This window comes from Juglans regia, chromosome 16, assembly GCF_001411555.2.
Source record: "Juglans regia cultivar Chandler chromosome 16, Walnut 2.0, whole genome shotgun sequence".
In the NCBI taxonomy this organism is placed as follows: Eukaryota; Viridiplantae; Streptophyta; class Magnoliopsida; order Fagales; family Juglandaceae; genus Juglans; species Juglans regia.
In genome coordinates, this window is record NC_049916.1 from 17,697,704 (window position 1) to 17,720,109 (window position 22,406).

At 35.2% G+C, this 22,406-nt stretch overlaps 1 protein-coding gene across 3 annotated transcripts; it reads left to right on the plus strand.

Moving 5' to 3' along the window:
* Positions 1-845: 845 nt before the first annotated feature.
* LOC108986777 (carbonic anhydrase 2-like) lies at positions 846-9,059 on the plus strand. 3 transcript variants are annotated; one of them, XM_018959530.2, is made up of 9 exons: positions 846-1,218; positions 3,376-3,437; positions 3,613-3,753; positions 4,418-4,466; positions 5,738-5,854; positions 6,185-6,238; positions 7,350-7,435; positions 8,281-8,386; positions 8,489-9,059. In XM_018959530.2, exons 1-9 carry the CDS (start codon positions 1,162-1,164, stop codon positions 8,651-8,653), a joined length of 837 nt encoding a protein of 278 aa, XP_018815075.2. In that variant the 5' UTR covers positions 846-1,161; the 3' UTR covers positions 8,654-9,059. The 3 variants fall into 3 exon arrangements, with proteins under 3 accessions (XP_018815075.2, XP_035542639.1, XP_018815080.2); XM_035686746.1 differs by having other exon boundaries at positions 906-1,212; XM_018959535.2 differs by lacking the exon at positions 846-1,218 and adding an exon at positions 2,552-2,744.
* The last annotated feature ends 13,347 nt before the right edge of the window (positions 9,060-22,406 follow it).

Below are 22,406 nucleotides of genomic sequence, written 5' to 3' on the forward strand. Positions count from 1 at the left end.
AGAAATTTTCAAGTTTGTAACCCTAAAATATATGACATGTAACGGAAATAAGGAATCTGATTTTTTTTTTTTACTTATTTATTAAAAAATTATTTTTAAATGAGTTTGTATTTTTTAAAATTTTTTTAAATTGATTTAAAAAATACTTAAAAAAACAAACAAATAAAAAATTACATTTTACACTTTGTAAGAACTATCGTGAGGGATTCAATATCGGTGACCCTAACAGTACCCTTAAAAATTTCTTATTCCGAACATTTTTAATCCAAAAGAAGCTAATTGGGCTCATGAGGTCCCTGGTGAGTTATAGCTAGCGAGCATCGACCCAGCTTGTTTCTAGCCCAAAAATAGAGCATATATTTGGGCCGCCAGAAATATGATCCAATCTTTTTAGCTTACACCGTATTGATCAAACTGAACTGCTCAATCCCCTAAAAATTATCCATGGATTCCAACCATCCTTTGTAATTTGCACGGATTAAGATGCAAAAAATTCTCAGATCTCATACCAAAATGATTATATATACAATTTGTATGGAGTAATGCTCCGTACAGTTATGGAATATATAAGTGTTGTACAGTCATTTTAAAAAAGAGTAAGGTTTACTATTTAAAAATTATTATTTTTATATAAGTCTCATATTTATTCACCTTTTTCAAAATAATTGTACGACGCTTGCATATTCACGATTGTAACTATTATTTCTCATATTTTAAAGTATTTTATCTTAAAATGTACAAAATCAACAAGCGTAGAAAATGACAGGCTTGAGATGATTAGGAAATATAGGACGTGGGATTCTCATCCACAGGTATGGGAAGCCTCTGGTGCTAGCTAGCAGCAGCTCATGTTGCCTCTCACCCTTTAGTTTTCTTTATCCACATGATTGCCCATTCCCAGCCTCATTTTAGTTACCCAGGCCCCAGCTCCTACATAGCAAAAAAGCTATTCTATCTCCCCCACTCTGCTACCGATCTCCCGACTGTAAAAGATACCATTGATCATGTGAAACTCATCTCCTACTCTGCTCCATTTCACAGACTTATGTCCTTAATTTGTTGTGTCAAAACTCAGTTGAAACTTCTCATCTGTTTTCTTGAGGTTATATATATATATATATATTGGGTACGTGGGAGAGGATTGCCCTGAGAGAAGCAGTCATGTCTGGGTCGTTTAGAATGTGCAGGATGCTGTGTTGCTGTTCAAGCAAGGTATCTGTAAGTTCAGTACTATATAGACTCTGACTTAATAACGCTGCATGATGAGTTGTGTTTTTATTTTTATGTTTTGGTATAAAATTATTGATTGCTGAATTTTTTATGATAATATTGAACCAATCGAGAAAGCACTCTTTGAGAGGCGCATAATTACTACTTTTAATCAGCCACTTGCATGTATGAGATTTGCTGTAATTATTTTATTTTCAAGCAGCTTCAATAAATTACCTGGTCATCAAGTTAATTTGTGTGACTGGGGACGTCGAACTTTGTAGTGTTTGGGCAAAAAAGTCACACTGGTAGCCAATGAAAATATTTGCCTAATGACATCTTAATTACTATATGTTTATTACAAAAAAACTACTTATTTGTGACTAGCTATTTTTTATAAATATAATTATTTTTATTAAAATGAATCTATTTTTATTATAAATAATCATTGATCTCGTTGCAAATAATCCGTCACAACTAATATTAGTTTACTCAATTACTACATATATATATATATATATATATATCAAATTTTACCAAGTGGGCAGCTTCTAAAAATATTATATGGTCCAATGGAAACTTTGTTTGGTGCTTTCATCTTTGAGAAAATCATTTTTCTATTCTGTGTTTTGTTGGATTTGAAGTTTTTATAGTTTTTAAGACAAGTTTAAAATGATTTTGAGTGAAGAAAGAAAGATATATAGACTAGGTCATATAAATAGTTGTTTATCTTGATCTTATATTTTTATTTTTAGTGATTGATGTCTTCTCCAATAGGTCATGTTTTTACTTGATGTTGATGCAATATTTATTACAACATATTTTGTAATTATATTTTAAAATGAATATAAAAGATTATTTTTATAAGGTATTTTATATAAATATTAGTCTCCAGATTAGTTTGTTAGTGTTTATAGTATTAGTCTATAGAGTCATCTGAGTTATTATTTTAAATTTATCCAATTATCATGGATGATTGCCGCATCCAAAAATAACATTAACAATCAAATTTTATAATAGAATTGTTATATATATAAAGAAATTATATAAATTAAATCAATAAATTGATATAATTTTATAGAATTCGTTAAATTTAATTTATAATAAAAATAATTTTATAATCAACGTATCATATCAATTTGTAAATTTATTTTTATATAATTTTTTTTTATGTATTTTCTATTTTACAATCTTTACCCAATTATTTATACAGATAATAATATGAAAAATCATAACCTTACAATTACTATAAATTGTTGTGTTATTTCTATTTTCCTTCTCTTACGCCATTATCAACGTAATCTAATCCTTAAAGAAAGAAGATTTTTTCTTTAAACAAAACAGCCAAATTCACCATTTATAGATAGAGTCATGCCTGCCTTTCTCTGGCCGGCGACACAATTATCAAGAGAGTAGGCGTCGTGGAATAGTAGTGATCATCATTTCTCTTTGAAAAGTGAGCTTCTCTGATTACAGTCTCTAGCTATAATTCTCTTCCGTAACCCAAAACCAGGCCAGGAGAATCTCCAACAAAGGTCCGTACGTACAGATAATATTTGATCCTTTTTCCTCTCCATCTGCAACTGCTCACCCTTTATCCGTGCGTGTTTTGACTGTCCGTATACCTCATCTTGGAATTTGATTTCCGATCTGTTTCTCGATTCCCCACTATTAATTTTCAGTGTTTTATCTTGATCTTTTCCTTTGGAAAGTTATGGCCGGGCTTATCTTTTTAATTCTCTTTCGACATTTATTTCCAAGACTCCATTGTTATTCCTCCAAAAGGAAAAGGAGATGAAAAGAAATGCGATCCTGCTGATGTTTTTTTAGCTGAATTCTTCTTGTAAATCTCATGAACTTTCTGAAGTCTATGGATCGTTGACTCGTTGGTTCGAGCGCGAGCCTTTATCGAAGATATATATTCAGACGAATTAATTAAGAACGGGATGTTTTCCTTTTGCCCGATTTATTGTAGATATTCTCAGTATCGTAGCTTCTCATGAACCGATCTGTTCGAGAAATAAACCCAAAGCATGTCCCTTTTGATGATGACGACTAACCGAGCTTTGTTTGGATTCATTGGTTTGATTTTTGGTTTAAAGAAATGTTAAACAGTTTTCAATTCTCTGAATGGATAAATAACATATTAATTTATGGAATTGGCAGAGGGAAGACATGTCTACGGAGTCGTACGAGGAGGCCATTGCAGGACTCACGAAGCTTCTCAGGTACTACCTCGTCCAGACAATCAGAGTACTCTTTTTTTTTCCTTCTTGTCTGTAAATGGACAATGATTCGCTGTTCTCGATTGTCATTTTCTGTTCGGTTCCATCGGGTTGCAAGCATGGGTCCCACTTAACTGTACTCTAATCCGACGGAGGTAAAAACTCTTTTTGATTACAGTGCGAAAGCTGACCTTGGAGACATCGCCGCCGCAAAGATCAAGCAGATAACGGCGGAGTTGGAGACGGCCGGTTCGAATCAGTTTGATCCGGTCGAGAGGATCAAAACCGGCTTCGTCCACTTTAAGAAAGAAAAACTTGAGTACGTACATTCTTCTAAATTATCCTCGATCGATTTTGTCTAGGATTTTCATTTTTCTTCTTGTTAAATTAAAAATAAATTATTTTTTTAATTATAAATCTCATATTTTTTTAAAGAGAGCTCGCCAACTCTTAAAACTGTATAATACATTATTCTAAATTAAATACAAATTTTGTTTTAATAACATAATTATTAGATTAAATTGATTTTTCTAATAACATAGTGACTAAATTAAATTGGTAATTATTTTCAGTCACATTATTTATGTGACGTATTATAATTGGTTTTATATGTCAGTCATTTAAATTATAAATAACCACTAAAAATATGCAACCTTAATAAGTGTAAGATGACGAAATACAAAAACATTATTCTAAAACTTAGCATTAATGCCGATTCAATGGCACCGAGTGATGGTGTCATTGCTTATTGTCAACTTGATTTTTATTGTTCTTCATCAAGATATTTACGTAGTCCAAAGAGCGCGCATGATTCCCTATAATACATTAAAATGCCAAAAGTTTAATTGATATGGACGTTTCACAGATTTTTGGAGATGAAAAAGCTCGAAAGATTCTAGAAATTTAAATTGGCTTTGCAAAGTTAATGTAAATTGAAGATGATCCTGTAAACTGAATGATGTTCAATGCATGCCCTTTTTTAGGAAGAATCCTGCGTTGTACGGTGAACTTGCCAAAGGCCAGAGTCCCAAGGTTAGTCATCATGCAACTCTTTATAAATAGAATAAATTTAGAGTATTGATATACAAACAACATATTTTTATAATAATATTATAAGATAATAATATTTTTATAAAATAATCTTATTTTTATAAAGTGTTTTACAAAATATTTGTTCATATTTTTTATTAGCGGTGATGTAAAAATCTATCATATTAATTTACATAAAAAATATGAGAATTACTACATACATAAAGAGATTATACAAAAGTAAACTCACAAACTGATGTAGTTTTATGACATCCGCTAGATTTATTTTGTAATAAAAAATAACTTTACAATCTGACTTACCACGTAAAGTCACACCGGTTTGTGGGTTTACTTTTGTATAATACTTTTATGGCTAAAGTATTTCTCAAAAGATATTAGTATTTTAATTTTTGTTATCAATATAATAAACTTCACAATAAATAAAGAAATGATATTTGCACTCATAGATATGCAAGTCTCACGTACTTCCATTAAAAAAATGGATAAATATAAGATTAATTTTTAAAAATTATTTTTTTAAGGTTGAGCTCTATCATTTTAAAAGGAGAAATGATTTGTACAAGTCCTAAATAGACAAGTCCTATACAAGCCTTTGTAAAAAAGTAGACTCCATCTTAAAAAAATAAAAAAAAAACTATTTTTTATTTGTGAGATTCATTATTTTACAAAAAACTTGTATGAAGTTTATCTATTTAAAATTTATATATAACATTACTCTAAAAAATGAGTACGCATGACACCTTAAAACTGTATATAACGTTATTTTGGATCCAGCAGTTGCATTCACACTTGGGCCCTATACACGTGATGATCAATAGTATACGATGGATAGAAGGGCCTTGGAATTTATTGGTAAAATTAATGGTGGTAGGGGTTGAAAAATGGAAGGTTTTTTTGTAGTCAGGTTGGATAGATATTATTTGCTTCCCATTTGCATTTTGTCAATTTGAAACAGTCATAATCAATAATATCGATGGTAACAAGTCAAAGACAAAAACAAGTTTTATTTCCCTAATGGCAAAATGGTCTTGTGATCTATTGGCACCTGCACTCAACTTTGTCTATCATGGTGGGATTTGAATCCTAAAAAGTTTTTTAAGTACTTTTTAATTGATATATTGTAATAAGTTGAAAGTATTACATCAATCTGTATTTTAATAATTTCGTCTCGAAACTTTGGTATATATCTTATGTCACATACATGCATGCATTTGGCTAACATAGATATATATATTTGTTTAATGGATATGCAGTTTTTGGTATTTGCATGCTCAGACTCTCGCGTTTGTCCCTCGCACGTCCTGAATTTCCAACCGGGAGAGGCCTTTGTGGTTCGCAACATAGCTAACATGGTCCCGCCCTTTGACAAGGTTATTTCTCCTTTTATCCAAACCCTCACCGATCTCTAAGCTTTTGTTCACATTTCATCAAGAAATTCTTGTCCTTGTGGCGTCCTTTAATTCATCTACTTGACATCACGCGTACTTCGATGGGTTTGAAATTTCAAAAGTTGACTCTCTAGTGGTTTAAATGCTGTCAGACTTATCGAAAGAGGCTCCTCCTACCTAATCAATTCAAAAGTTGACTCTAGTGGTTTAAAAACTTTCTCCTTTTTGTTTTTTGATTCATTTTTGACACTTTTTTTTGTTTAATTTTATATTTGTTATGTTGACTGCTGGCTCTGCATGACGTTGCTGCAGAATAAATACTCAGGCGCAGGGGCAGCCATTGAATATGCAGTGTTGCATCTGAAGGTTTGAATACATGCATAGCTAGCTAGCTAGCTAGCTTAGCTTAGCTAGCCACTCTTTCCCTTTTTAATCTTCAATTTATTCTCACGCTTCACCTTCTGTGTTTCGTGGGAGTTGTTCTTTTGGCAAGGGGAGACTATTCTTATGGTGGGGTACGCAACGTGATGTCGCCTAGACATCGAGCGTTCCCCACGCCCTCCCATTATACCATATGCATTGATGCCAATTGACAACAACCCACCCACCAAAGCTCCCCAATAGATGCTTTGCTATCTAATATGTCTACAATTTTCAACTCCAAAGCGTCATGAGTCATGACCTTGAAATTCGTACCCATCTTTTCATTTCCTTTTGGGTAGATATTTGTAGAATGGAGGATAAGAGTTATGTTACATATAAATATTTTTGGATATTTTTTATATATTTTATTAATGTGATTGGTTAAAACAGTTATTTTATATTAAAAAAAACGATACAGCCAATCATATTAATTGAGTGTACAAAAAAATATAAAAGTGACTGCATATAAAATTTTTTATTTCTCTTAGACCAATTCACCTTAGTTTTACCCTGTTTGTACTAGAAATTGGGAATAGGACTTGAAGTGTATAGTATCAATGCAATTTGTGTAAAGTATAGAATATTTTGGTCATATAAACTCTATGTTAACAAGTAAATGACCAAAATACTTCATGCTTTACCGTTTACACTAAATAAATATTATCCATTTCATTTGAAATAGAGATGAAATATCCTAGAAAATCGGGAGTTCGACCATTAAAGACATGGAAAAACATTAAGCACCGCTTATGGGAGTTGGAAGTCAGGATGATAGCCAATGGCCAGTGAAAGACACAAGAGATGGATCTCATCTCATATACTTGCATAGTTGTATAAATATGCCTGTAACTCCTCTAAATAATGAAATATAAGACATCGAACTTGTTTATGTTGTTGGTTGGGTCATTTACTGCCTTCTAGATCGATGAAAAGTAATGCCGTAAAAGTGAGAAGGCATAATTATAGTTTGTCCAAAAAGAAAAAGTACAAAGAGCATGCTACCTCCCTTCCCCTTTATTCTGATACTGAGACTAAGAAAACAAAGGCATTTCAGGTGGAAATTATTGTGGTCATGGGACACAGTTGCTGTGGTGGTATAAAGGGGCTCATGTCTATACCGGACGATGGGACCACTGCGAGGTACGCAAAAGTATTCTTATATGATCATGATGTCATTATATTAAGAGCTCTTTGCCTGATTTTTCTAGGATGTGTGATCAGAAATTATACAAGAAAGTTTTTTTTTTTTTTTGATTGCATTGAAATTAAAATTAACAATACATTAAAAGGGGAGGGATGTCCAGAGCAAAAGTCTGGTTACAACGTATGTTATGGTGTGTGTGGTACATGTATGAAATCACCACCACTTGTCTTAAAATGAGGTAAGTGTAAAATCAGAGTTTGAACTCAGATATCATGTTAAATCATCATTTGTCCCAAAATCATATTTGTATAATATTCTTAACAACATGGGCTATAGGGTTCAGAAGACGACAACAACGTGGATTTAGGCTGTGTTTGGGTGCTGAAGTGATTTTAAATGATCTGAGTTGATATGTAAATAGTAATATTTTATGTGTCTCATTGAAATGTGTTTGAATGTATAAAGTAAGTTGAGATGTATTTAATTTTTTTTGTGAGAAGTCAAAGACTTGACCTCCCATGTAATGTTATTTCAGCTGTCTTAATAATATAATAAATTAATAGTGTCAACCTAATCACTCTCCTATCCAGCTGAATAATAACTAGTAATGGGAAGTATTTCTATGAAGATCAGAAGGTACAGGAATATTATATTCCAGTGATGGCATATACTCATAGGCATCCGAAGAATCATGTGATAAAGAAAAATTGAAGGGAGCTATCAAAATTAAATAACCTTTGGCATATACGCCAACATGCCATTATTGCCTCTATGCCCAACTAGTTTCCACAATCGTTCATGTCTTTCCATGTCAACTTATTTCTGTGTATTGAACTTGCAGTGAATTTATCGAGCATTGGGTCAAAATCTGCTCCCCCGCAAAGACCAAGGTTAAGACAGAATACAGTGAGTTAAGTTTCCATGAGCAGTGCACCAATTGTGAGAAGGTAAATGCCCATCATGTATATGTTATAAATGGCACATATATGACTAAAATTATAAGGGAAGGGCAGTCCAAAAGTTAAGTTGGGTGAGCCTAATGCATGCAGGAAGCTGTGAATGTATCACTGGGAAACTTATTGACATATCCGTTTGTGAGAGAAGGTGTGGTGAATAAAACACTGGCTCTCAAGGGTGCACACTACGACTTTGTCAAAGGAGCTTTTCAACTCTGGGATCTTCACTTCAAAATTATACCCACCCTGCATGCATGATCGATCATCTGGTCATGTCTTGTTTATCTTCATCTCCTTTTTTAGCCCTAAAGAGCATTCCATACAGATAAATGCTGTACGTATTATTGATCATCCTATATTTAGTCATCCTCAATCACATTTTGATTACCATGCATCGTATTTTAAGTGGTTGATATTTAAATGGTTGATATATGAAATCACTTAAAATATTATGGCACGTAAATAAATGTGATTAAGGATGATGAGATTTAGAATGAAAAGTAGCCTTGCTCTTCTGTATAATGTTAATTAGAACTGCAAATTAACACATTAAGTGAAGTGTTAAGTTTACATAAAATGTAATACATTTGAGGGCAAGTCAATAATCACTTGGAAAACACCTATAAACATTAGTAAAGGAGTGCAATGATTGTTCTTTCGTCAATCATGGGCCGTGTTTCATATGGGACTTCAGCCCATGTCTCTTTACCTTTCAACATTCTAATGTATTGTTAAAAACTCTTCACAATGAATGTTGTTGTAGCCCCTCTTTCTTCAGCCCATTAGTGGTAATCTCCATTCCTAATCAAACAACCACTTGGTTCAAAAGTTGAGTTGACCAAAAGACAATAGATTTTATCATTTATATTCAGTATAAGAAAATTGTTTATTTGTGACTGATTATTTCCTATGAAAATGACTATTTTATGTCAAAAGTAGTATGCTTTCGTCATAAATAGTCATTATCGTCATAAATAATCAGTCATAAATATTTATTTTTCTTACAGTGATTATATGATAACATTTATCCTCAAGTGTAGACCAAATCTTTCATGTATAATTTTTAATTAAATGAGTGTGAAGTATAGAATCCTGATTTAAACTTAAAATCTATGCTCGGATACTTTATTAAATTATCACTTATCTAAAAAATTTAAATAAAAATATTAATTTAATTATTTAAATTATATCTTGATACTTCTCACTTATGGACTAGATCTTTCTTGATGAGTTGGCTAAATACGTAGGATATTTTAATTAAATAAATTGGAGTGTAGAGTCAACATGAAATATTTTAATTATCTAATACTCCCTCTCACCCCTCAATCATTTTCTCGACTTAATGGGCTTATTTGTGTACTGTGTAGTAGGGATGTCTCTCCCCTAATGGTTATTTTATTGAGCTCATAGGTTTATCTTTCTCGGTGTGTCTACCACTTTCTAGGCTTATCATTTTTTATTTATGCTACCAAGAAGCCTTTTTATTTTGCACATCCGGTGACATGGCATTATTTTATTTAAAAATAAAAAATAAACAACAAAGAACAAGAATAGTACACAACTTATGATCTTCAAGGGATCAGATTCCTCCAAGAATGAATCTTATTAACTTTTCTCAATGCCTTTTACAAAGAAAGCTCCAGTATTTATACACAATAGAGATCGTTATTCTATTTACAGATGGGAAGGGTATTCTTGTAATCTATCCTAAGTAAGTAAGGGTACATACGTAAACTCCTACATTTAATGAGTCACATGCCCTTCAGCTGCTTACTAACCCTCAACTCCTTCATCAATCCATTGAATTCCCCTTTACGTGTCTATACTACTCTTCTACTGCACTGCCCCCATGCCACTGTAATGCTACTAACAAATTTTCCCCCCATCAAGAGACCTTGCCTACAAGGTCAGGATAATGAACTCTCAACTGGTCCACAGGAACCCAAGAGTTTTCCTCAAAAGCCCCACGCCATTTAACCAACAATTCAATCAATCGGTTGTTGTTAAGGGTAGACATTCTTCTCTGTAATATAGTCTATGGCTCAGTCCTCAACCCCCCATGAGAATCAAGTAATGGCAATGTGGATGAAATATTATCTGTTGGTCCAATATGTTTTTTCAATCTGGAGACATGGAAAACTGGATGTACAGATGAATTCTGTGACAATTCCAAATTTGATGCCACTTCTCCAATGCGTTCCAACACTTTGAAAGGGCCACAGTACCTTGCTGCTAATTTAGGATTAGCAACTTGACCCAAACTCTACTGTTTGTACTTTTGCAACTTCAAATACACCAAATCCCCAATTTGAAATTGCCTCTGTGTGTGATGTCCACATGTTGCTGCTTCATGTTAGATTGAGCAGCTAGGAGGTTCTTCTTCAACAACACTAAAATTTCTTCCCTTGACTTCAACTCATAATCCACGGCCTTATTTTGTGTTGTGCCTCCTACTTATTGCAGCAATGTAGGAGTGTAACACGATACAAAGCCTCAAATGATGTAATTCTGGTTGATGAGTGGACTGATGCGTTATACCACCATTCTACCCAAGGAAGCTAATGAATCCACTACTTGGGTCTCTCATAAACAAAGCATCTAAGATATTGCTGCACGCATTTGTTAACTATTTCAGCCTGCCCATCTGACCGAGTATGATAGGCAAAGCTGAAATGCTAGTGTCATGTAATATAAATAGCTTCCTTCAAAAAGTACTCATGAAAGCCACATCTATCTATTATAATAGTTGCTGGCATACCATGCAACTTGAAGATCTGAGAAATAAAAAGCTTAGCCACTGAAATTGCACTATAAAGATGAGATAATTGTAGAAAATGAGCATATTTTGTAAATATATCAACCACAACAAAAATGACAAAATCCTTTATAAACATGAAGAATATCAATAAAATCCATGGAGATATCACTCCGAGATCTAGTAGGAATTGACAATGGTTGTAACAAGCTAGCTGGTTGCAAATTCTCTATCTTGCACTTTTGACAAACTGCACATTCTTTAATATATTTCTTAATATCTCTTCTCATACCAGTCCAAATGGAATCAGCCTTCGCTCTATGCAAAGATTTTTGATACCCTAAGGGCAGGTTTGGGGCATAAGACAAAATACAAAATTCTCATCTCATCTCATCTTATCATTACACATTTTTTAAATCCCCATACAAAATATAATAAACAATTCAATTTTTTCAAATCCCAATACACATTTTTCAAATCTCAAAATAATAATAATATTAAAACATAATATTTTAAACTTAAAAAAAAAACATAAAATTCTCATCTCACCCCCCGAACCTGCCCTAAATGTCCCCCAAAAGCACTGCTGTGTATGAACAACAACACTTGTTCCTTCAAAGGAGATAGAACTGACATAAATTATCTTCATTTCTTAAACAGTAGGCCATTTTTTACTGCAAAAGTTTGATTGGTAGCAGACCCTTGTTGCAACTTACTGCAAATCTCATAAACTTCTTCATTCTACAAATAAGAATCCTTCAATTGTTTTGATCACATTCGATCCAGAAATGTGATAGCAGACAAACATGTTTCTTCCTCTATAGCATCATCTCTTCTTGAAAGAGCATTTGCAACAACATTCACTTTGCCTTTCTTATATTCAATGGTAAAATCATACCTAAGCAACTTGCATATCCATTTCTATTGTGATGGGGACCCTATCTTATGCTGCAACAAAAAATTTAAACTATGTTGGTCAGTTTTAATAACAAAAGTAGTCCCCAAATGTAAGGCCTCAACTTCTTGACTGCCAACACCAATGCCAATAGTTTATTCTCGTATGTAGATAAATCCAATGCCTTGACTTTCAATGCTTGACTAAGGTATGCCAAAGGCTTTCCATCCTGGATTAACATAGCCCTAATACCCCTTCTTGATGCGTCACACTCGATAAAAAGGGCCTAGAGAAATTAGGGAAGACTAAAACAGGTGGATTAGTAACTGCTTGTTTGAATGCCTTAAAAGCCTGTGAAGCTTCAGACCCCCAAACAAATGCATCCTTCTTTAATATTCAGAGAGTGGGGCAATAATAAACCCATAGCTTCTCATAAATTTCCTATAATATCCAATTAGTCCAAGGAATCCCCCTAGAGACTTAATGGACCTTGGTAAAGGCCATTCAATCATAGCTTTAATCTTGGATGGATTTTCTATTACCCCTCTAGCAGAGATTACGAGAATGTTTGGAAATAATTTCTATTTCATCTCATCCCATCCCATCTCATCTCATTTCATCCATCTCATTTCCTTTCCAAACATCATTCAAACACAAACACATTCACATTAATCATTATAACATTTTCAAACTAATCGTTATAACTTTTCCAAATTACCAAACAAAAAAAAAAAATTCAATTTTTTCAAATCTCAAAATAAAAATTATATTAAAAAATTATATTCTCACAATATTTTAACTTTATAATATTTTTTATTCAACTTTTTCTCTCTCCTTTTCAAAAATTCAATAAATATTTAATTCAAACTATCTCACTACTATTCACAAATTATCTTACTATTATTTACAAAATTCTTATATCATTTCCTTCCCCAAGCATCCCCGAAATGCCCAAGATAGTCAATCTCCTGACGTCTAAACTTAAACTTACTTCTTTTAGCAAACAATATGTTTTTTGCTAAAACTTCCAATACCAATAATAAGTGTTGTAAATGTTCCTCCTTGCTCTTGCTATATATCAATATGTCATTAAAGAAAACTATAAGACATTTTCTTAAGAAGGGTTGAAATACCTCATTCACCAAGGCCTGAAAAGTGGCAGGTGCATTAGTTAAGCCGAAAGACATAACCAAAAACTCATAGTAGCCTTGGTGTGTTCTGAATGCAATATTCTCAATATTAGCTTTCCTTACACGAATATGATGATATTCAGATCTTAGGTCTAGCTTGGAAAAAACTGTTGTTCCACACAACTCATCCAACAATTCATCAATAACTGGAATGGGAAACTTATTCTTCACTTTTTCCCTATTAGTGCCCTATAATCAATGCACATACACCTTGATCCATCAACTTTCCTCACTAAGAGTACATGTGAGTAAAATGGAGATTGAATACTTCTAATCACTCATGCATCTAACAATTCCTTCACTATTTTCTCAATCTCAGATTTTTTGAAAAAATGATATCTGTATGGTCTCATAGATACTGGCAATGTACCCTCTTTGATATTGATTTTGTGATCTTTATTCCTCTTGGGTGGTAACCCTTTAGGTCCCTCAAAGACCCCATTATATTTAACCAGCGCATCCTCTATATTCGAATCAATCTTCACCATACCTTAGCTTGCTCCTGCTTTAGAATCTACAACAACATCCCCTTTCTCTCAATGGTAGTCAACTGGCATATTTGCACATCCTCCACCAATTTAGACTTACTGGGATTCATACCCTTTATAGTCATATATTTCTTGTTACACTCAAAAGTTATAGTAAGGCCATTAAAGTCCTGTAAAACAGGACCCAAAGTCCTTAACCACTGCATTCCTACCACTACATCACACCCTCCTAGTGGCAATAAAACAAAATCAATGAAAAACTGATTACCTTGAATCTAAAACTGAGAATTCTCAATCATTCCTTCACAGCTTATTCTCTCTTAGTTTGACACTCTAAATTCACAATGCTCTTTGGAATTTACTGCAAATCCCATTCTTCCAGCTACCACGGGATCAAGAAAATTATGTGTACTGTCTGTGTCCACAAGAATCACTTCTGAATAGTTTTGAACCCTACCATTAATCCTCATGGTTCTTGGGATTAAAGAACCTCCATTGGTATGTAGTGATATCTCAAGAATTTCACTCTCCCTAGTCACAACTGCAGTTCTGTCAATCTCTTCTACTAGTTCACAATCCTCAACATCATCTCCCTGAAACAACTCCATAAGAAAGATTCTAGCTTTCTTGCACTTGTGGCTTAAATTCCATTTCTCATTATTGAAATAAATGACTCTATGCCACCTTTTCACAAACAAAATGCAAGCACTCGGCATGACACTACAGCAAGCAATGGAGGACAATTACAGAGCCATCGTGATTTATATCAGCAGAGCACCACACAATAGAGCACTACACAACCGAATACAAGTTCTAGAAACTAACAGCAGAAGAATTTGTTACCTGTCCCTACAGTGCTTTTGTAACCAACTCAATTGTTTTTTATTCTTTTACATCATTTATAAATATCGTCTGCTATAGACAAAATTCATTAATGAAAATAGAGAGTTTCTAGCACGTATTTCTTCTTTCCAACATGGTATCAGAGAGCCTTCAGACCATAGTCTTCTTTTTCTGATCCATGGCCTCTTCTTCTGAGCCTCCTCCTCGTCCTCCTTCTTCTCCTCCTCCCCCTCCCACCTTCTCCTCCTTCTCACACATCATCTCCACCAAACTTTCCAATGATAATTACCTTCTATGGAAGGTACAAATTTTGGCTTATCTCAGAGAACTAGACCTCGTTGGTTATGTCGATGGGTCTCTTTCCCCACCCCTAGAAACCATCAATGAATCCTCCACTACCATACCCAAAGCCAACCCCTCTTTTCTTCATTGGAGGCGCAAGGACCAACTTGTCCTTAGCGTTCCATTCTCCTCTCTATTTGATTCTATTATTGGTCACGTTCTATCCTCTACCTCTGCCTGAGCTCTCTAGGTTCTTTTGGCTTCAACGTATGCCTCCCACTCCCAAGCAAAAGAGTTTCAACTGCATTTTCAACTCACTAATCGTTCTAGAGGTGACCAATCGATTTCTAAATATTTTGGGAAGGTCAGTCTTCTTGCTGATTCTCTCGCAGCCACTAGAACTCATCTTCCAGACAAAAAGATTGTTACATACTTGCTAAATGACCTTGGACAATCTTATGAATCTTTTATGACTTCGGTAACAACCAGAGCAAAGCCTCTCTCATCACATGAGTTGTACCAACTTTTGCTCATACATGAGGCGCGAGCATCCCACCTAACTAGGAATACAATATCCTCTGTTGAACCCACTATCAATTTCAGTGCCTTAAGCGAGCGTGACCAAAGTGGCCGAGGCTTCTCTCGCGATGGACGCCAAGGTTGAGGGAGAGGCCGATTCAATTCCAACTTTCTTGGTGGAAGAACCAACTCCTTCAATAACTCTGCAAATCCTGCACCTCATTATACTGCCTAGTGCCCTACATGTCAGGTTTGCAATAAATCTGGCCACGTTGCTCTTCAATGCCAATACAGGTTTGATCACTCCTATCAACTTGATGCTCCAAGATTCTTTTCTGCTAACTACACTGCCCCTGCATCCTTTTCTGATTCATCCTGGTATCCAGACTTGGCAGCTACGCATCATATAACTAATGACTCGAATAACTTGAATATTTCTTCTAAACAATATAGTGGTGGTGATACAATACGGGTTGGAGATGGCAGTGATCTTCCTATTCAACATTTTGGTGACTTTTCTTTCAAATCCATGCCTTCTTCTTCTTCATTTTCACTTTGTAATTTGTTACATGTTCCATCCATCACTAAGAATTTAGTCACTATTCTTCAATTTTGTATTGATAATTCTTGCTACTTTGAGTTTCACTCCTCTCACTTTTCTGTGAAGGACAAACACACGGGGACTCTCCTCCTCACTGGGCCAACGCATAATGGTCTCTATGCCTTTCCTTCCACTGCTTCCTCATCTCCATCCACTCATCTTGGCGAAAGAACCACTGTGGAACAATGGCATTGCAGGCTGGGGCATCCCTCTATAGCACTGGTTTCACGTGTTCTGCACACAAGATGCCTACATTTTTCTTCCAGCACTACAAATTTTAAATGGCCTGAATGTCCTCTTGCTAAAAGTCATTAGTTGCCCTTTTGTAATAGTCAGGCCATATATTCCAGGTCCTTAGAACTCATTTGTGCTGACTTATGGGGCCCGACCCCTTATGTTTCACGACTTGGTTTTAAATACTATCTTTCTTTTGTTGATCATTATACACGGTTATTCCCACTCAAATTAAAATCAGATGTTACACAAATTTTCAATACCTTTTTGCCTTATCTTGAAAGATTATTCAACTCAAAACTTCTAATTTTACAAACAGATGGTGGAGGTGAATTTAAACCATTAACTCCAATTTGTCAAAAATTAGGCATCACTCATCATCTCTCATGTCCTCACATGCACCATCAAAATGGCCTCGTTGAAAAAAAACATCGGCATATAGTTGAAACCGGGCTTGCTTTATTGGCCCATTCCTCTCTACCCTTCTCCTATTGGGCCGATGCTTTTGAAATTGCGGTTTACTTGATTAATCTTCTCCCCTCACCCACTCTTAAAAATAAATCACCACATTCTCTAGTTTATAATTCTGAACCAGATTATAAATTTTTGAAATTGTTTGGATGTGAATGTTGGCCCAATCTCAGACCCTATCTTTCAAATAAATTAAATTTTTGTTCCGTTTCATGTCTTTTTCTGGGTTACAGTGCTTCACATAAAGGCTATAAATGCCTTGACTTAGTCACAAACCGTTTATACATCTCTCGGGATGTTAGTTTTAATGAGGCTTCATTTCCACTTTCAAAATCTCAGCCCATTCATCCATCTCCTCCAGCCCAATCAAAAATCGTGCCTCTGCCTTTACTCTCTCCATCTGTCCTTGGGCCTGGTCCAAGCCCAAACCCACACAACTCTATTTCTTCATCGTCTACCTTGAGCCCTTCCACATTCTCTGTTCTATTGACATCGAATTCTTCACCACTATCCTCTACTCCTATCCTTTATTCTCCTCGTGTAGTTCTACAGCCACCTCGGTCTCCTATCATTACACGTGCCCAGACAAATTCATCTAGACCCAGGCAGTTTACAGATGGAACCATTCCCTACTCCGCCCGATTTTGTCTCGCCACAACTTTGACTGTCCCAAACGAACCTTCGAGTTATTCAGCCGCTTCAAAATTTTCGAAATGGAGAGAGGCTATGGCCAAGGAATATACTGCACCTCAACAAAATTGCACCTAGTCCCTTGTACCTCCCACACTCGTAGCTAACATTCTCGGATTCAGGTGGGTGTTTCACACCAAAGCAAACGCTGATGGCTCTTTTCAACGAAGGAAAACTCGTCTTATGGCTAAATCATCAACAACATGGCTTAGAGTACAATGAGACTTTTTCCCCAGTGGTGAAACCTTCCACAATAAGGCTTATTTTATCCATTGTTGTCACTCGATCATGGCCCTTGCGCCAACTTGATATTGAAAATGCATTTTTGCATGGTTCATTAGCTGATGACATGTTCATGCAGCAACCTCAGGGATTTGTAGATCCACTACATCCCACATATGTGTGCAAATTGCACAATGCTTTATAAGGTTTAAAACAAGCACCCTGTGCTTGGTTTTTCTAACTTAGCTCATGGTTACTTTCATATTGTTTTACAGCTTCAAAGGCAGATCCTTCTTTGTTCATCTTGCAACATTCTGATGTTACTCTCTATCTTTTAGTGTACGTGGATGACTTAGTTGTCACAGGCTCAAACTCCTTAGCCATTGATCTCCTTCTTCGTGACTTAGGCTCTGCTTTTCCATTAAAAGACTTGGGCCAGCTTTCTTTTTTTCTTGGACTGGAAGTCGACTATGGGCCTTTTGCTCACTCAACGAAAGTACATCAAGAGCTTGCTTCTTCGAAGTCAAATGATCAATGCAAAACCAGTCTCCTCTCCAATGGAAACATCTCTCAAGTTATCCAAATTTGAATCTCCAGATTTTGATGACCCAAATCTATACAGAAGCATAGTTGGTGGTTTGCAATATCTCTCTCTCTCTCTCCAGGCCAGACATCTCCTTTTCAGTGAATAAAATCTGCCAATTCATGCACTCTCCAAAAACTTCTCACTGGAGTGCTGTTAAACGAGTCGTCATGTACCTCAAAGCCACAATCATCTATGGCTTACTCTTTAAAAGGCAGTCCACTTTCACACTTCAGTCATACTCAGGCTCTAATTGGGGAGGATGTCCAGACAATCGACCGTCAGCTGGAGGATTCTGCATCTACCTCAGAAATCATCTCATCTCTTGGAGCTCGAAGAAACAACAAACTGTTGCACGATCAACTACAGAAGCCGAGCACAAATCAGTCGCATCATTAGCTACCGAGACCATATGGCTTCAAACAGTTCTTAGAGAACTTGGTATTTCTCTTTCTAAGGCTCCAATCTTGTGGTGTGACACATTGGAGCCACATATATGCCTGTCAACCTGATCTATCCCTCCAAAACAAAACATATGAATATCGATTATCACTTTGTGAGGGATAGAGTTGCTGCTCGTGCACTACAAGTTCAATTTTGCAGCTCCAAAGAATAAATTGTAGATTGCCGAACAAAGCCACTAGTTCCAAAGAAATTTACATTTTTTAGAGCGAATCTCAATGTGGTAGATACCCCCTTGAACTCGAGGGGGCGTATTGAAATAAATGACTCTATGCCACCTTTTCACAAACAGAATGCTACTACTCGGCATAACACTACAGCAAGCAATGGAGGACAATTATAGAGCCATCGTGATTTACATCAGCAGAGCACCACACAACAGAGCACTACACAACCGAATACAAGTTCAAGAAACAAATAGCAGAGGAATTTGTTATTGGTCCCTATGGTGCCTTTGTAACCAACTCAATTGTTTTTTATTCTTTTACATCATGTATAAATATCGTCTTCTATAGACAAAATTTATTAATGAAAACAGAGAGTTTCCAGCACATATATCTTCTTTCCAACACTCATCACAAAAATAACACAAGCCTTTCTCACTTTTCTCCTTCATCTCAGCTGGATTACTTTGTGCACAGGAAGAGAAGTCTTGAAGTTATTACTTTTTCTACCAAAAGAACCCCTATTCTTCAAAGAATTATTGGCTGTTAAATTTCCCCCCACTGGGATTGACACATAAGGAGCTTGATAACCCCAACCTTGCTACCACCCCGAGTGTTAAAGATGTACTCCTCTTGGATTTTAGCCAATTGAAAAGGAGAATTAGGATTCTGAGGTGTAACATCCTCACTGGTAGCCTGATCTCGTCTTTCAATCCACTCAAAAACTAACTTAATTTGTAATTCTCGAATAACCCTTTCAATCTGTTGGAGATCACTTCAAACTAAGTCTTATAGGCTGCTACTATAGAATTATGTTTCAATCTTGTAAGTGCTTCCATGGAATCATCATAAGAGAACTCCCAAACCTCATTTGTAAAGCTTCTACAAAAGAACTCTAGGTACCAAAATTTCAGTTTTCTTAGCATCTTGGAACCATATCAATGCAGTTCCTTCCATATAGAATGAGGACATCAAGATCTTTTGCTCATCTGGTATGGGGTGTAAGGCAAAGTAGTGATTTGCCTTATAATAAATCCACCCAGTTAGAGTTTTTCCATCGAATCTTGGAAAATCTAACTTGATAGAACGAAATTTCATACCTGTCGACACCCCTTAAAGCTCAGAATTAAACCCTTCTTCATGCCTACCTTTGCCATTCTGAAAGCCAATGCTTCCCCCATTCACAACATCTAGTTTTACATCCATCTTTCAATTTAGCATGTTCAACGCTCCATGATGATCTTCAACTCTGTTTCCTGGCTGTTTTTGGTGTTGCCTTAATCTCAAAGCCACTTTTTGCAACTCCTTGAAATGGGTCCCTTCAGCCATTATCCCTGAGAATGAAAAAAGATTTCCCAGAATTTCGAATGCTCTGATGCCAATTGTAACAAAGAACAAGAATAATGCACAACTTAATAACTTCGAAAGATCATATTCCTCCAAGAATGAATCTTATTAACTTTTCTTAATGCCTTTTACAAAGAAAGCTTCAGTATTTATACACAATAGAGATCGTTATTCTAGTTATAGAGGGAAATGGTATTCTTGTAATGTACCTGAAGTAAGTAAGGCTACATACGTAAAATCCTACATTTAATGAGTCACGTGCCGTCTAGCTGCTTACAAACCCTCAACTCCTTCATCAATCCATTGAACTCTTATTTACGCATCTCTACCACTCTTCTACTGCATTGCCCCATGCCACTACCCTTGTAATGCTTCTAATATTTACAGACAAAGGAAGGTAGAAAGTTCACAAACGCAGACATGAAGGTCATTCGTCTTCTTTCTTCCTATTCACCGGCACTACATAATTGGGGTATAGCATTCCCGGTTGGCATAGGGAGGTAATCACAGCTCACCCCTCTCTCCCTCTGATCTTTGTATTGCCAGATGGTATATTCAAGTCTAGATTTCATTATGAGGAAGGAACCCTAGTTGTGTTAAGTGGGAATTCTTCTGAATATTTATGGAAAAAGGCTATTGATGTCAGAGACTATTAGTGGGAAAAAGGGTATTGATGTTGGGTGATATTACCCAAGTATCCCTGTATAGTAACACAAAGATCTATCAATTTACTCAACAAATTTGATAGTCGTCAATCATCCAATTATTTAATAACCAAGCAATAACATAAAATAAATAAATTGCATAACACCAATCTTGGCAACGAAGGAAAACTCTTTAAAGAACTCTTTATAAGTAAAACCCTACGAGATAACCAAACCCAGAAAAGTTAATTTTATTATTTGAAAATCAAGTACAAGTAAGTCTCAATTACAAAACTTTTATCAATTGACTCTCTTACTTGACACGACAAACAACCCGTTTGTCTTTACCATAGTAGCAGCCAAAACCTCTGACGATCTTCAAACATTGGCTTTCTTCTTGGAACTCCAGTGGCTGAAACACAATCACTCCATCTCCAACATGGAGCACAATCACACTCTTTGAGAGAAACAATATGAAAATCAGCACTGAAAAATGCTCTAAAAAATCTCTAGAACTAATTATCTACAGATCCTAATTAATAGGATAGCTTAAATATCTTTTTTGGAAGCAATTTCCAAGTCCCAGTGAAATTCTGCTAACGGATTCTGCTGACAGTTTGCTAACGCCCGGAACTTATCTTCTTAGTAGTTGCGGTTTCACATTCAAACTCTTCTCTAGATAAGATCAATTTTTTGGCACTCAACTTCTACTGTTTTGACTTATTTAAAACACTTACTAACAACATCGAGATAAAATGAAAACAAACTTTAGATAAGCTCAAAAGTATATTACATTAATCTAAAATACAAATTCCAACTTAAGATGATGTCTATTATTTTAGTCACCTAGTTTTAGCCAAACTTTTACAATTTATATTTTCAATCTCCCCCTTTGGCGAATTGGTGACAAAATCAAACTTTGATGAATGTACCTTTGATCCTGTCAAATACAACTAGTGAAACAGAACCCAAATAGAAATTCCAAGCAAACAATTTTGAACTCACAAATAATGATATAGAATAGTGACTAAGATTAATACCATCAAATTCACAAGTTTTAAAATCTAATTCAAAGTCTAAGTATGTTCTAGTCCTACATCAAAATTTGTGCACTAAAAATAACCTTAAATGAAATCACCACAGATTAAAAGTTTCTAAGGTAATTTTCGCAAACTAGCTCAAAATTAAAATTTAGTTATCCACCTCAATATGAAATTATCTTAAACAGAACAACCAAATGATATTCAGCTCCCCCTTAGAAGCAAATTCATTCAACTCTCCCTCAGCAAATGCATTCCTGACTACCCCTTTTTATCACCAATCTGCCAAGTCTCAAACTTTGTCATCATAATTAGACCCATGCCGACTACCATGTAGGAATATGAGAATAAAACTCTTGAGAAGAACCTCCCACAACCACGAAGAACCTAAACTCTACAATGCAATGAGAGTAAAATGATGAATGATCATGAATGCATGTAAAGAAATTGATAGAAGGCCTAAAACTTTTAGTTGAGACAAAAGATCAAACACATGGTGGGCAACTCATGAAAACCGAATTGTACAATGCACTAACCTAACAAAAATCCTTCCTAAATACATTAAGAATGTATGACCAAAT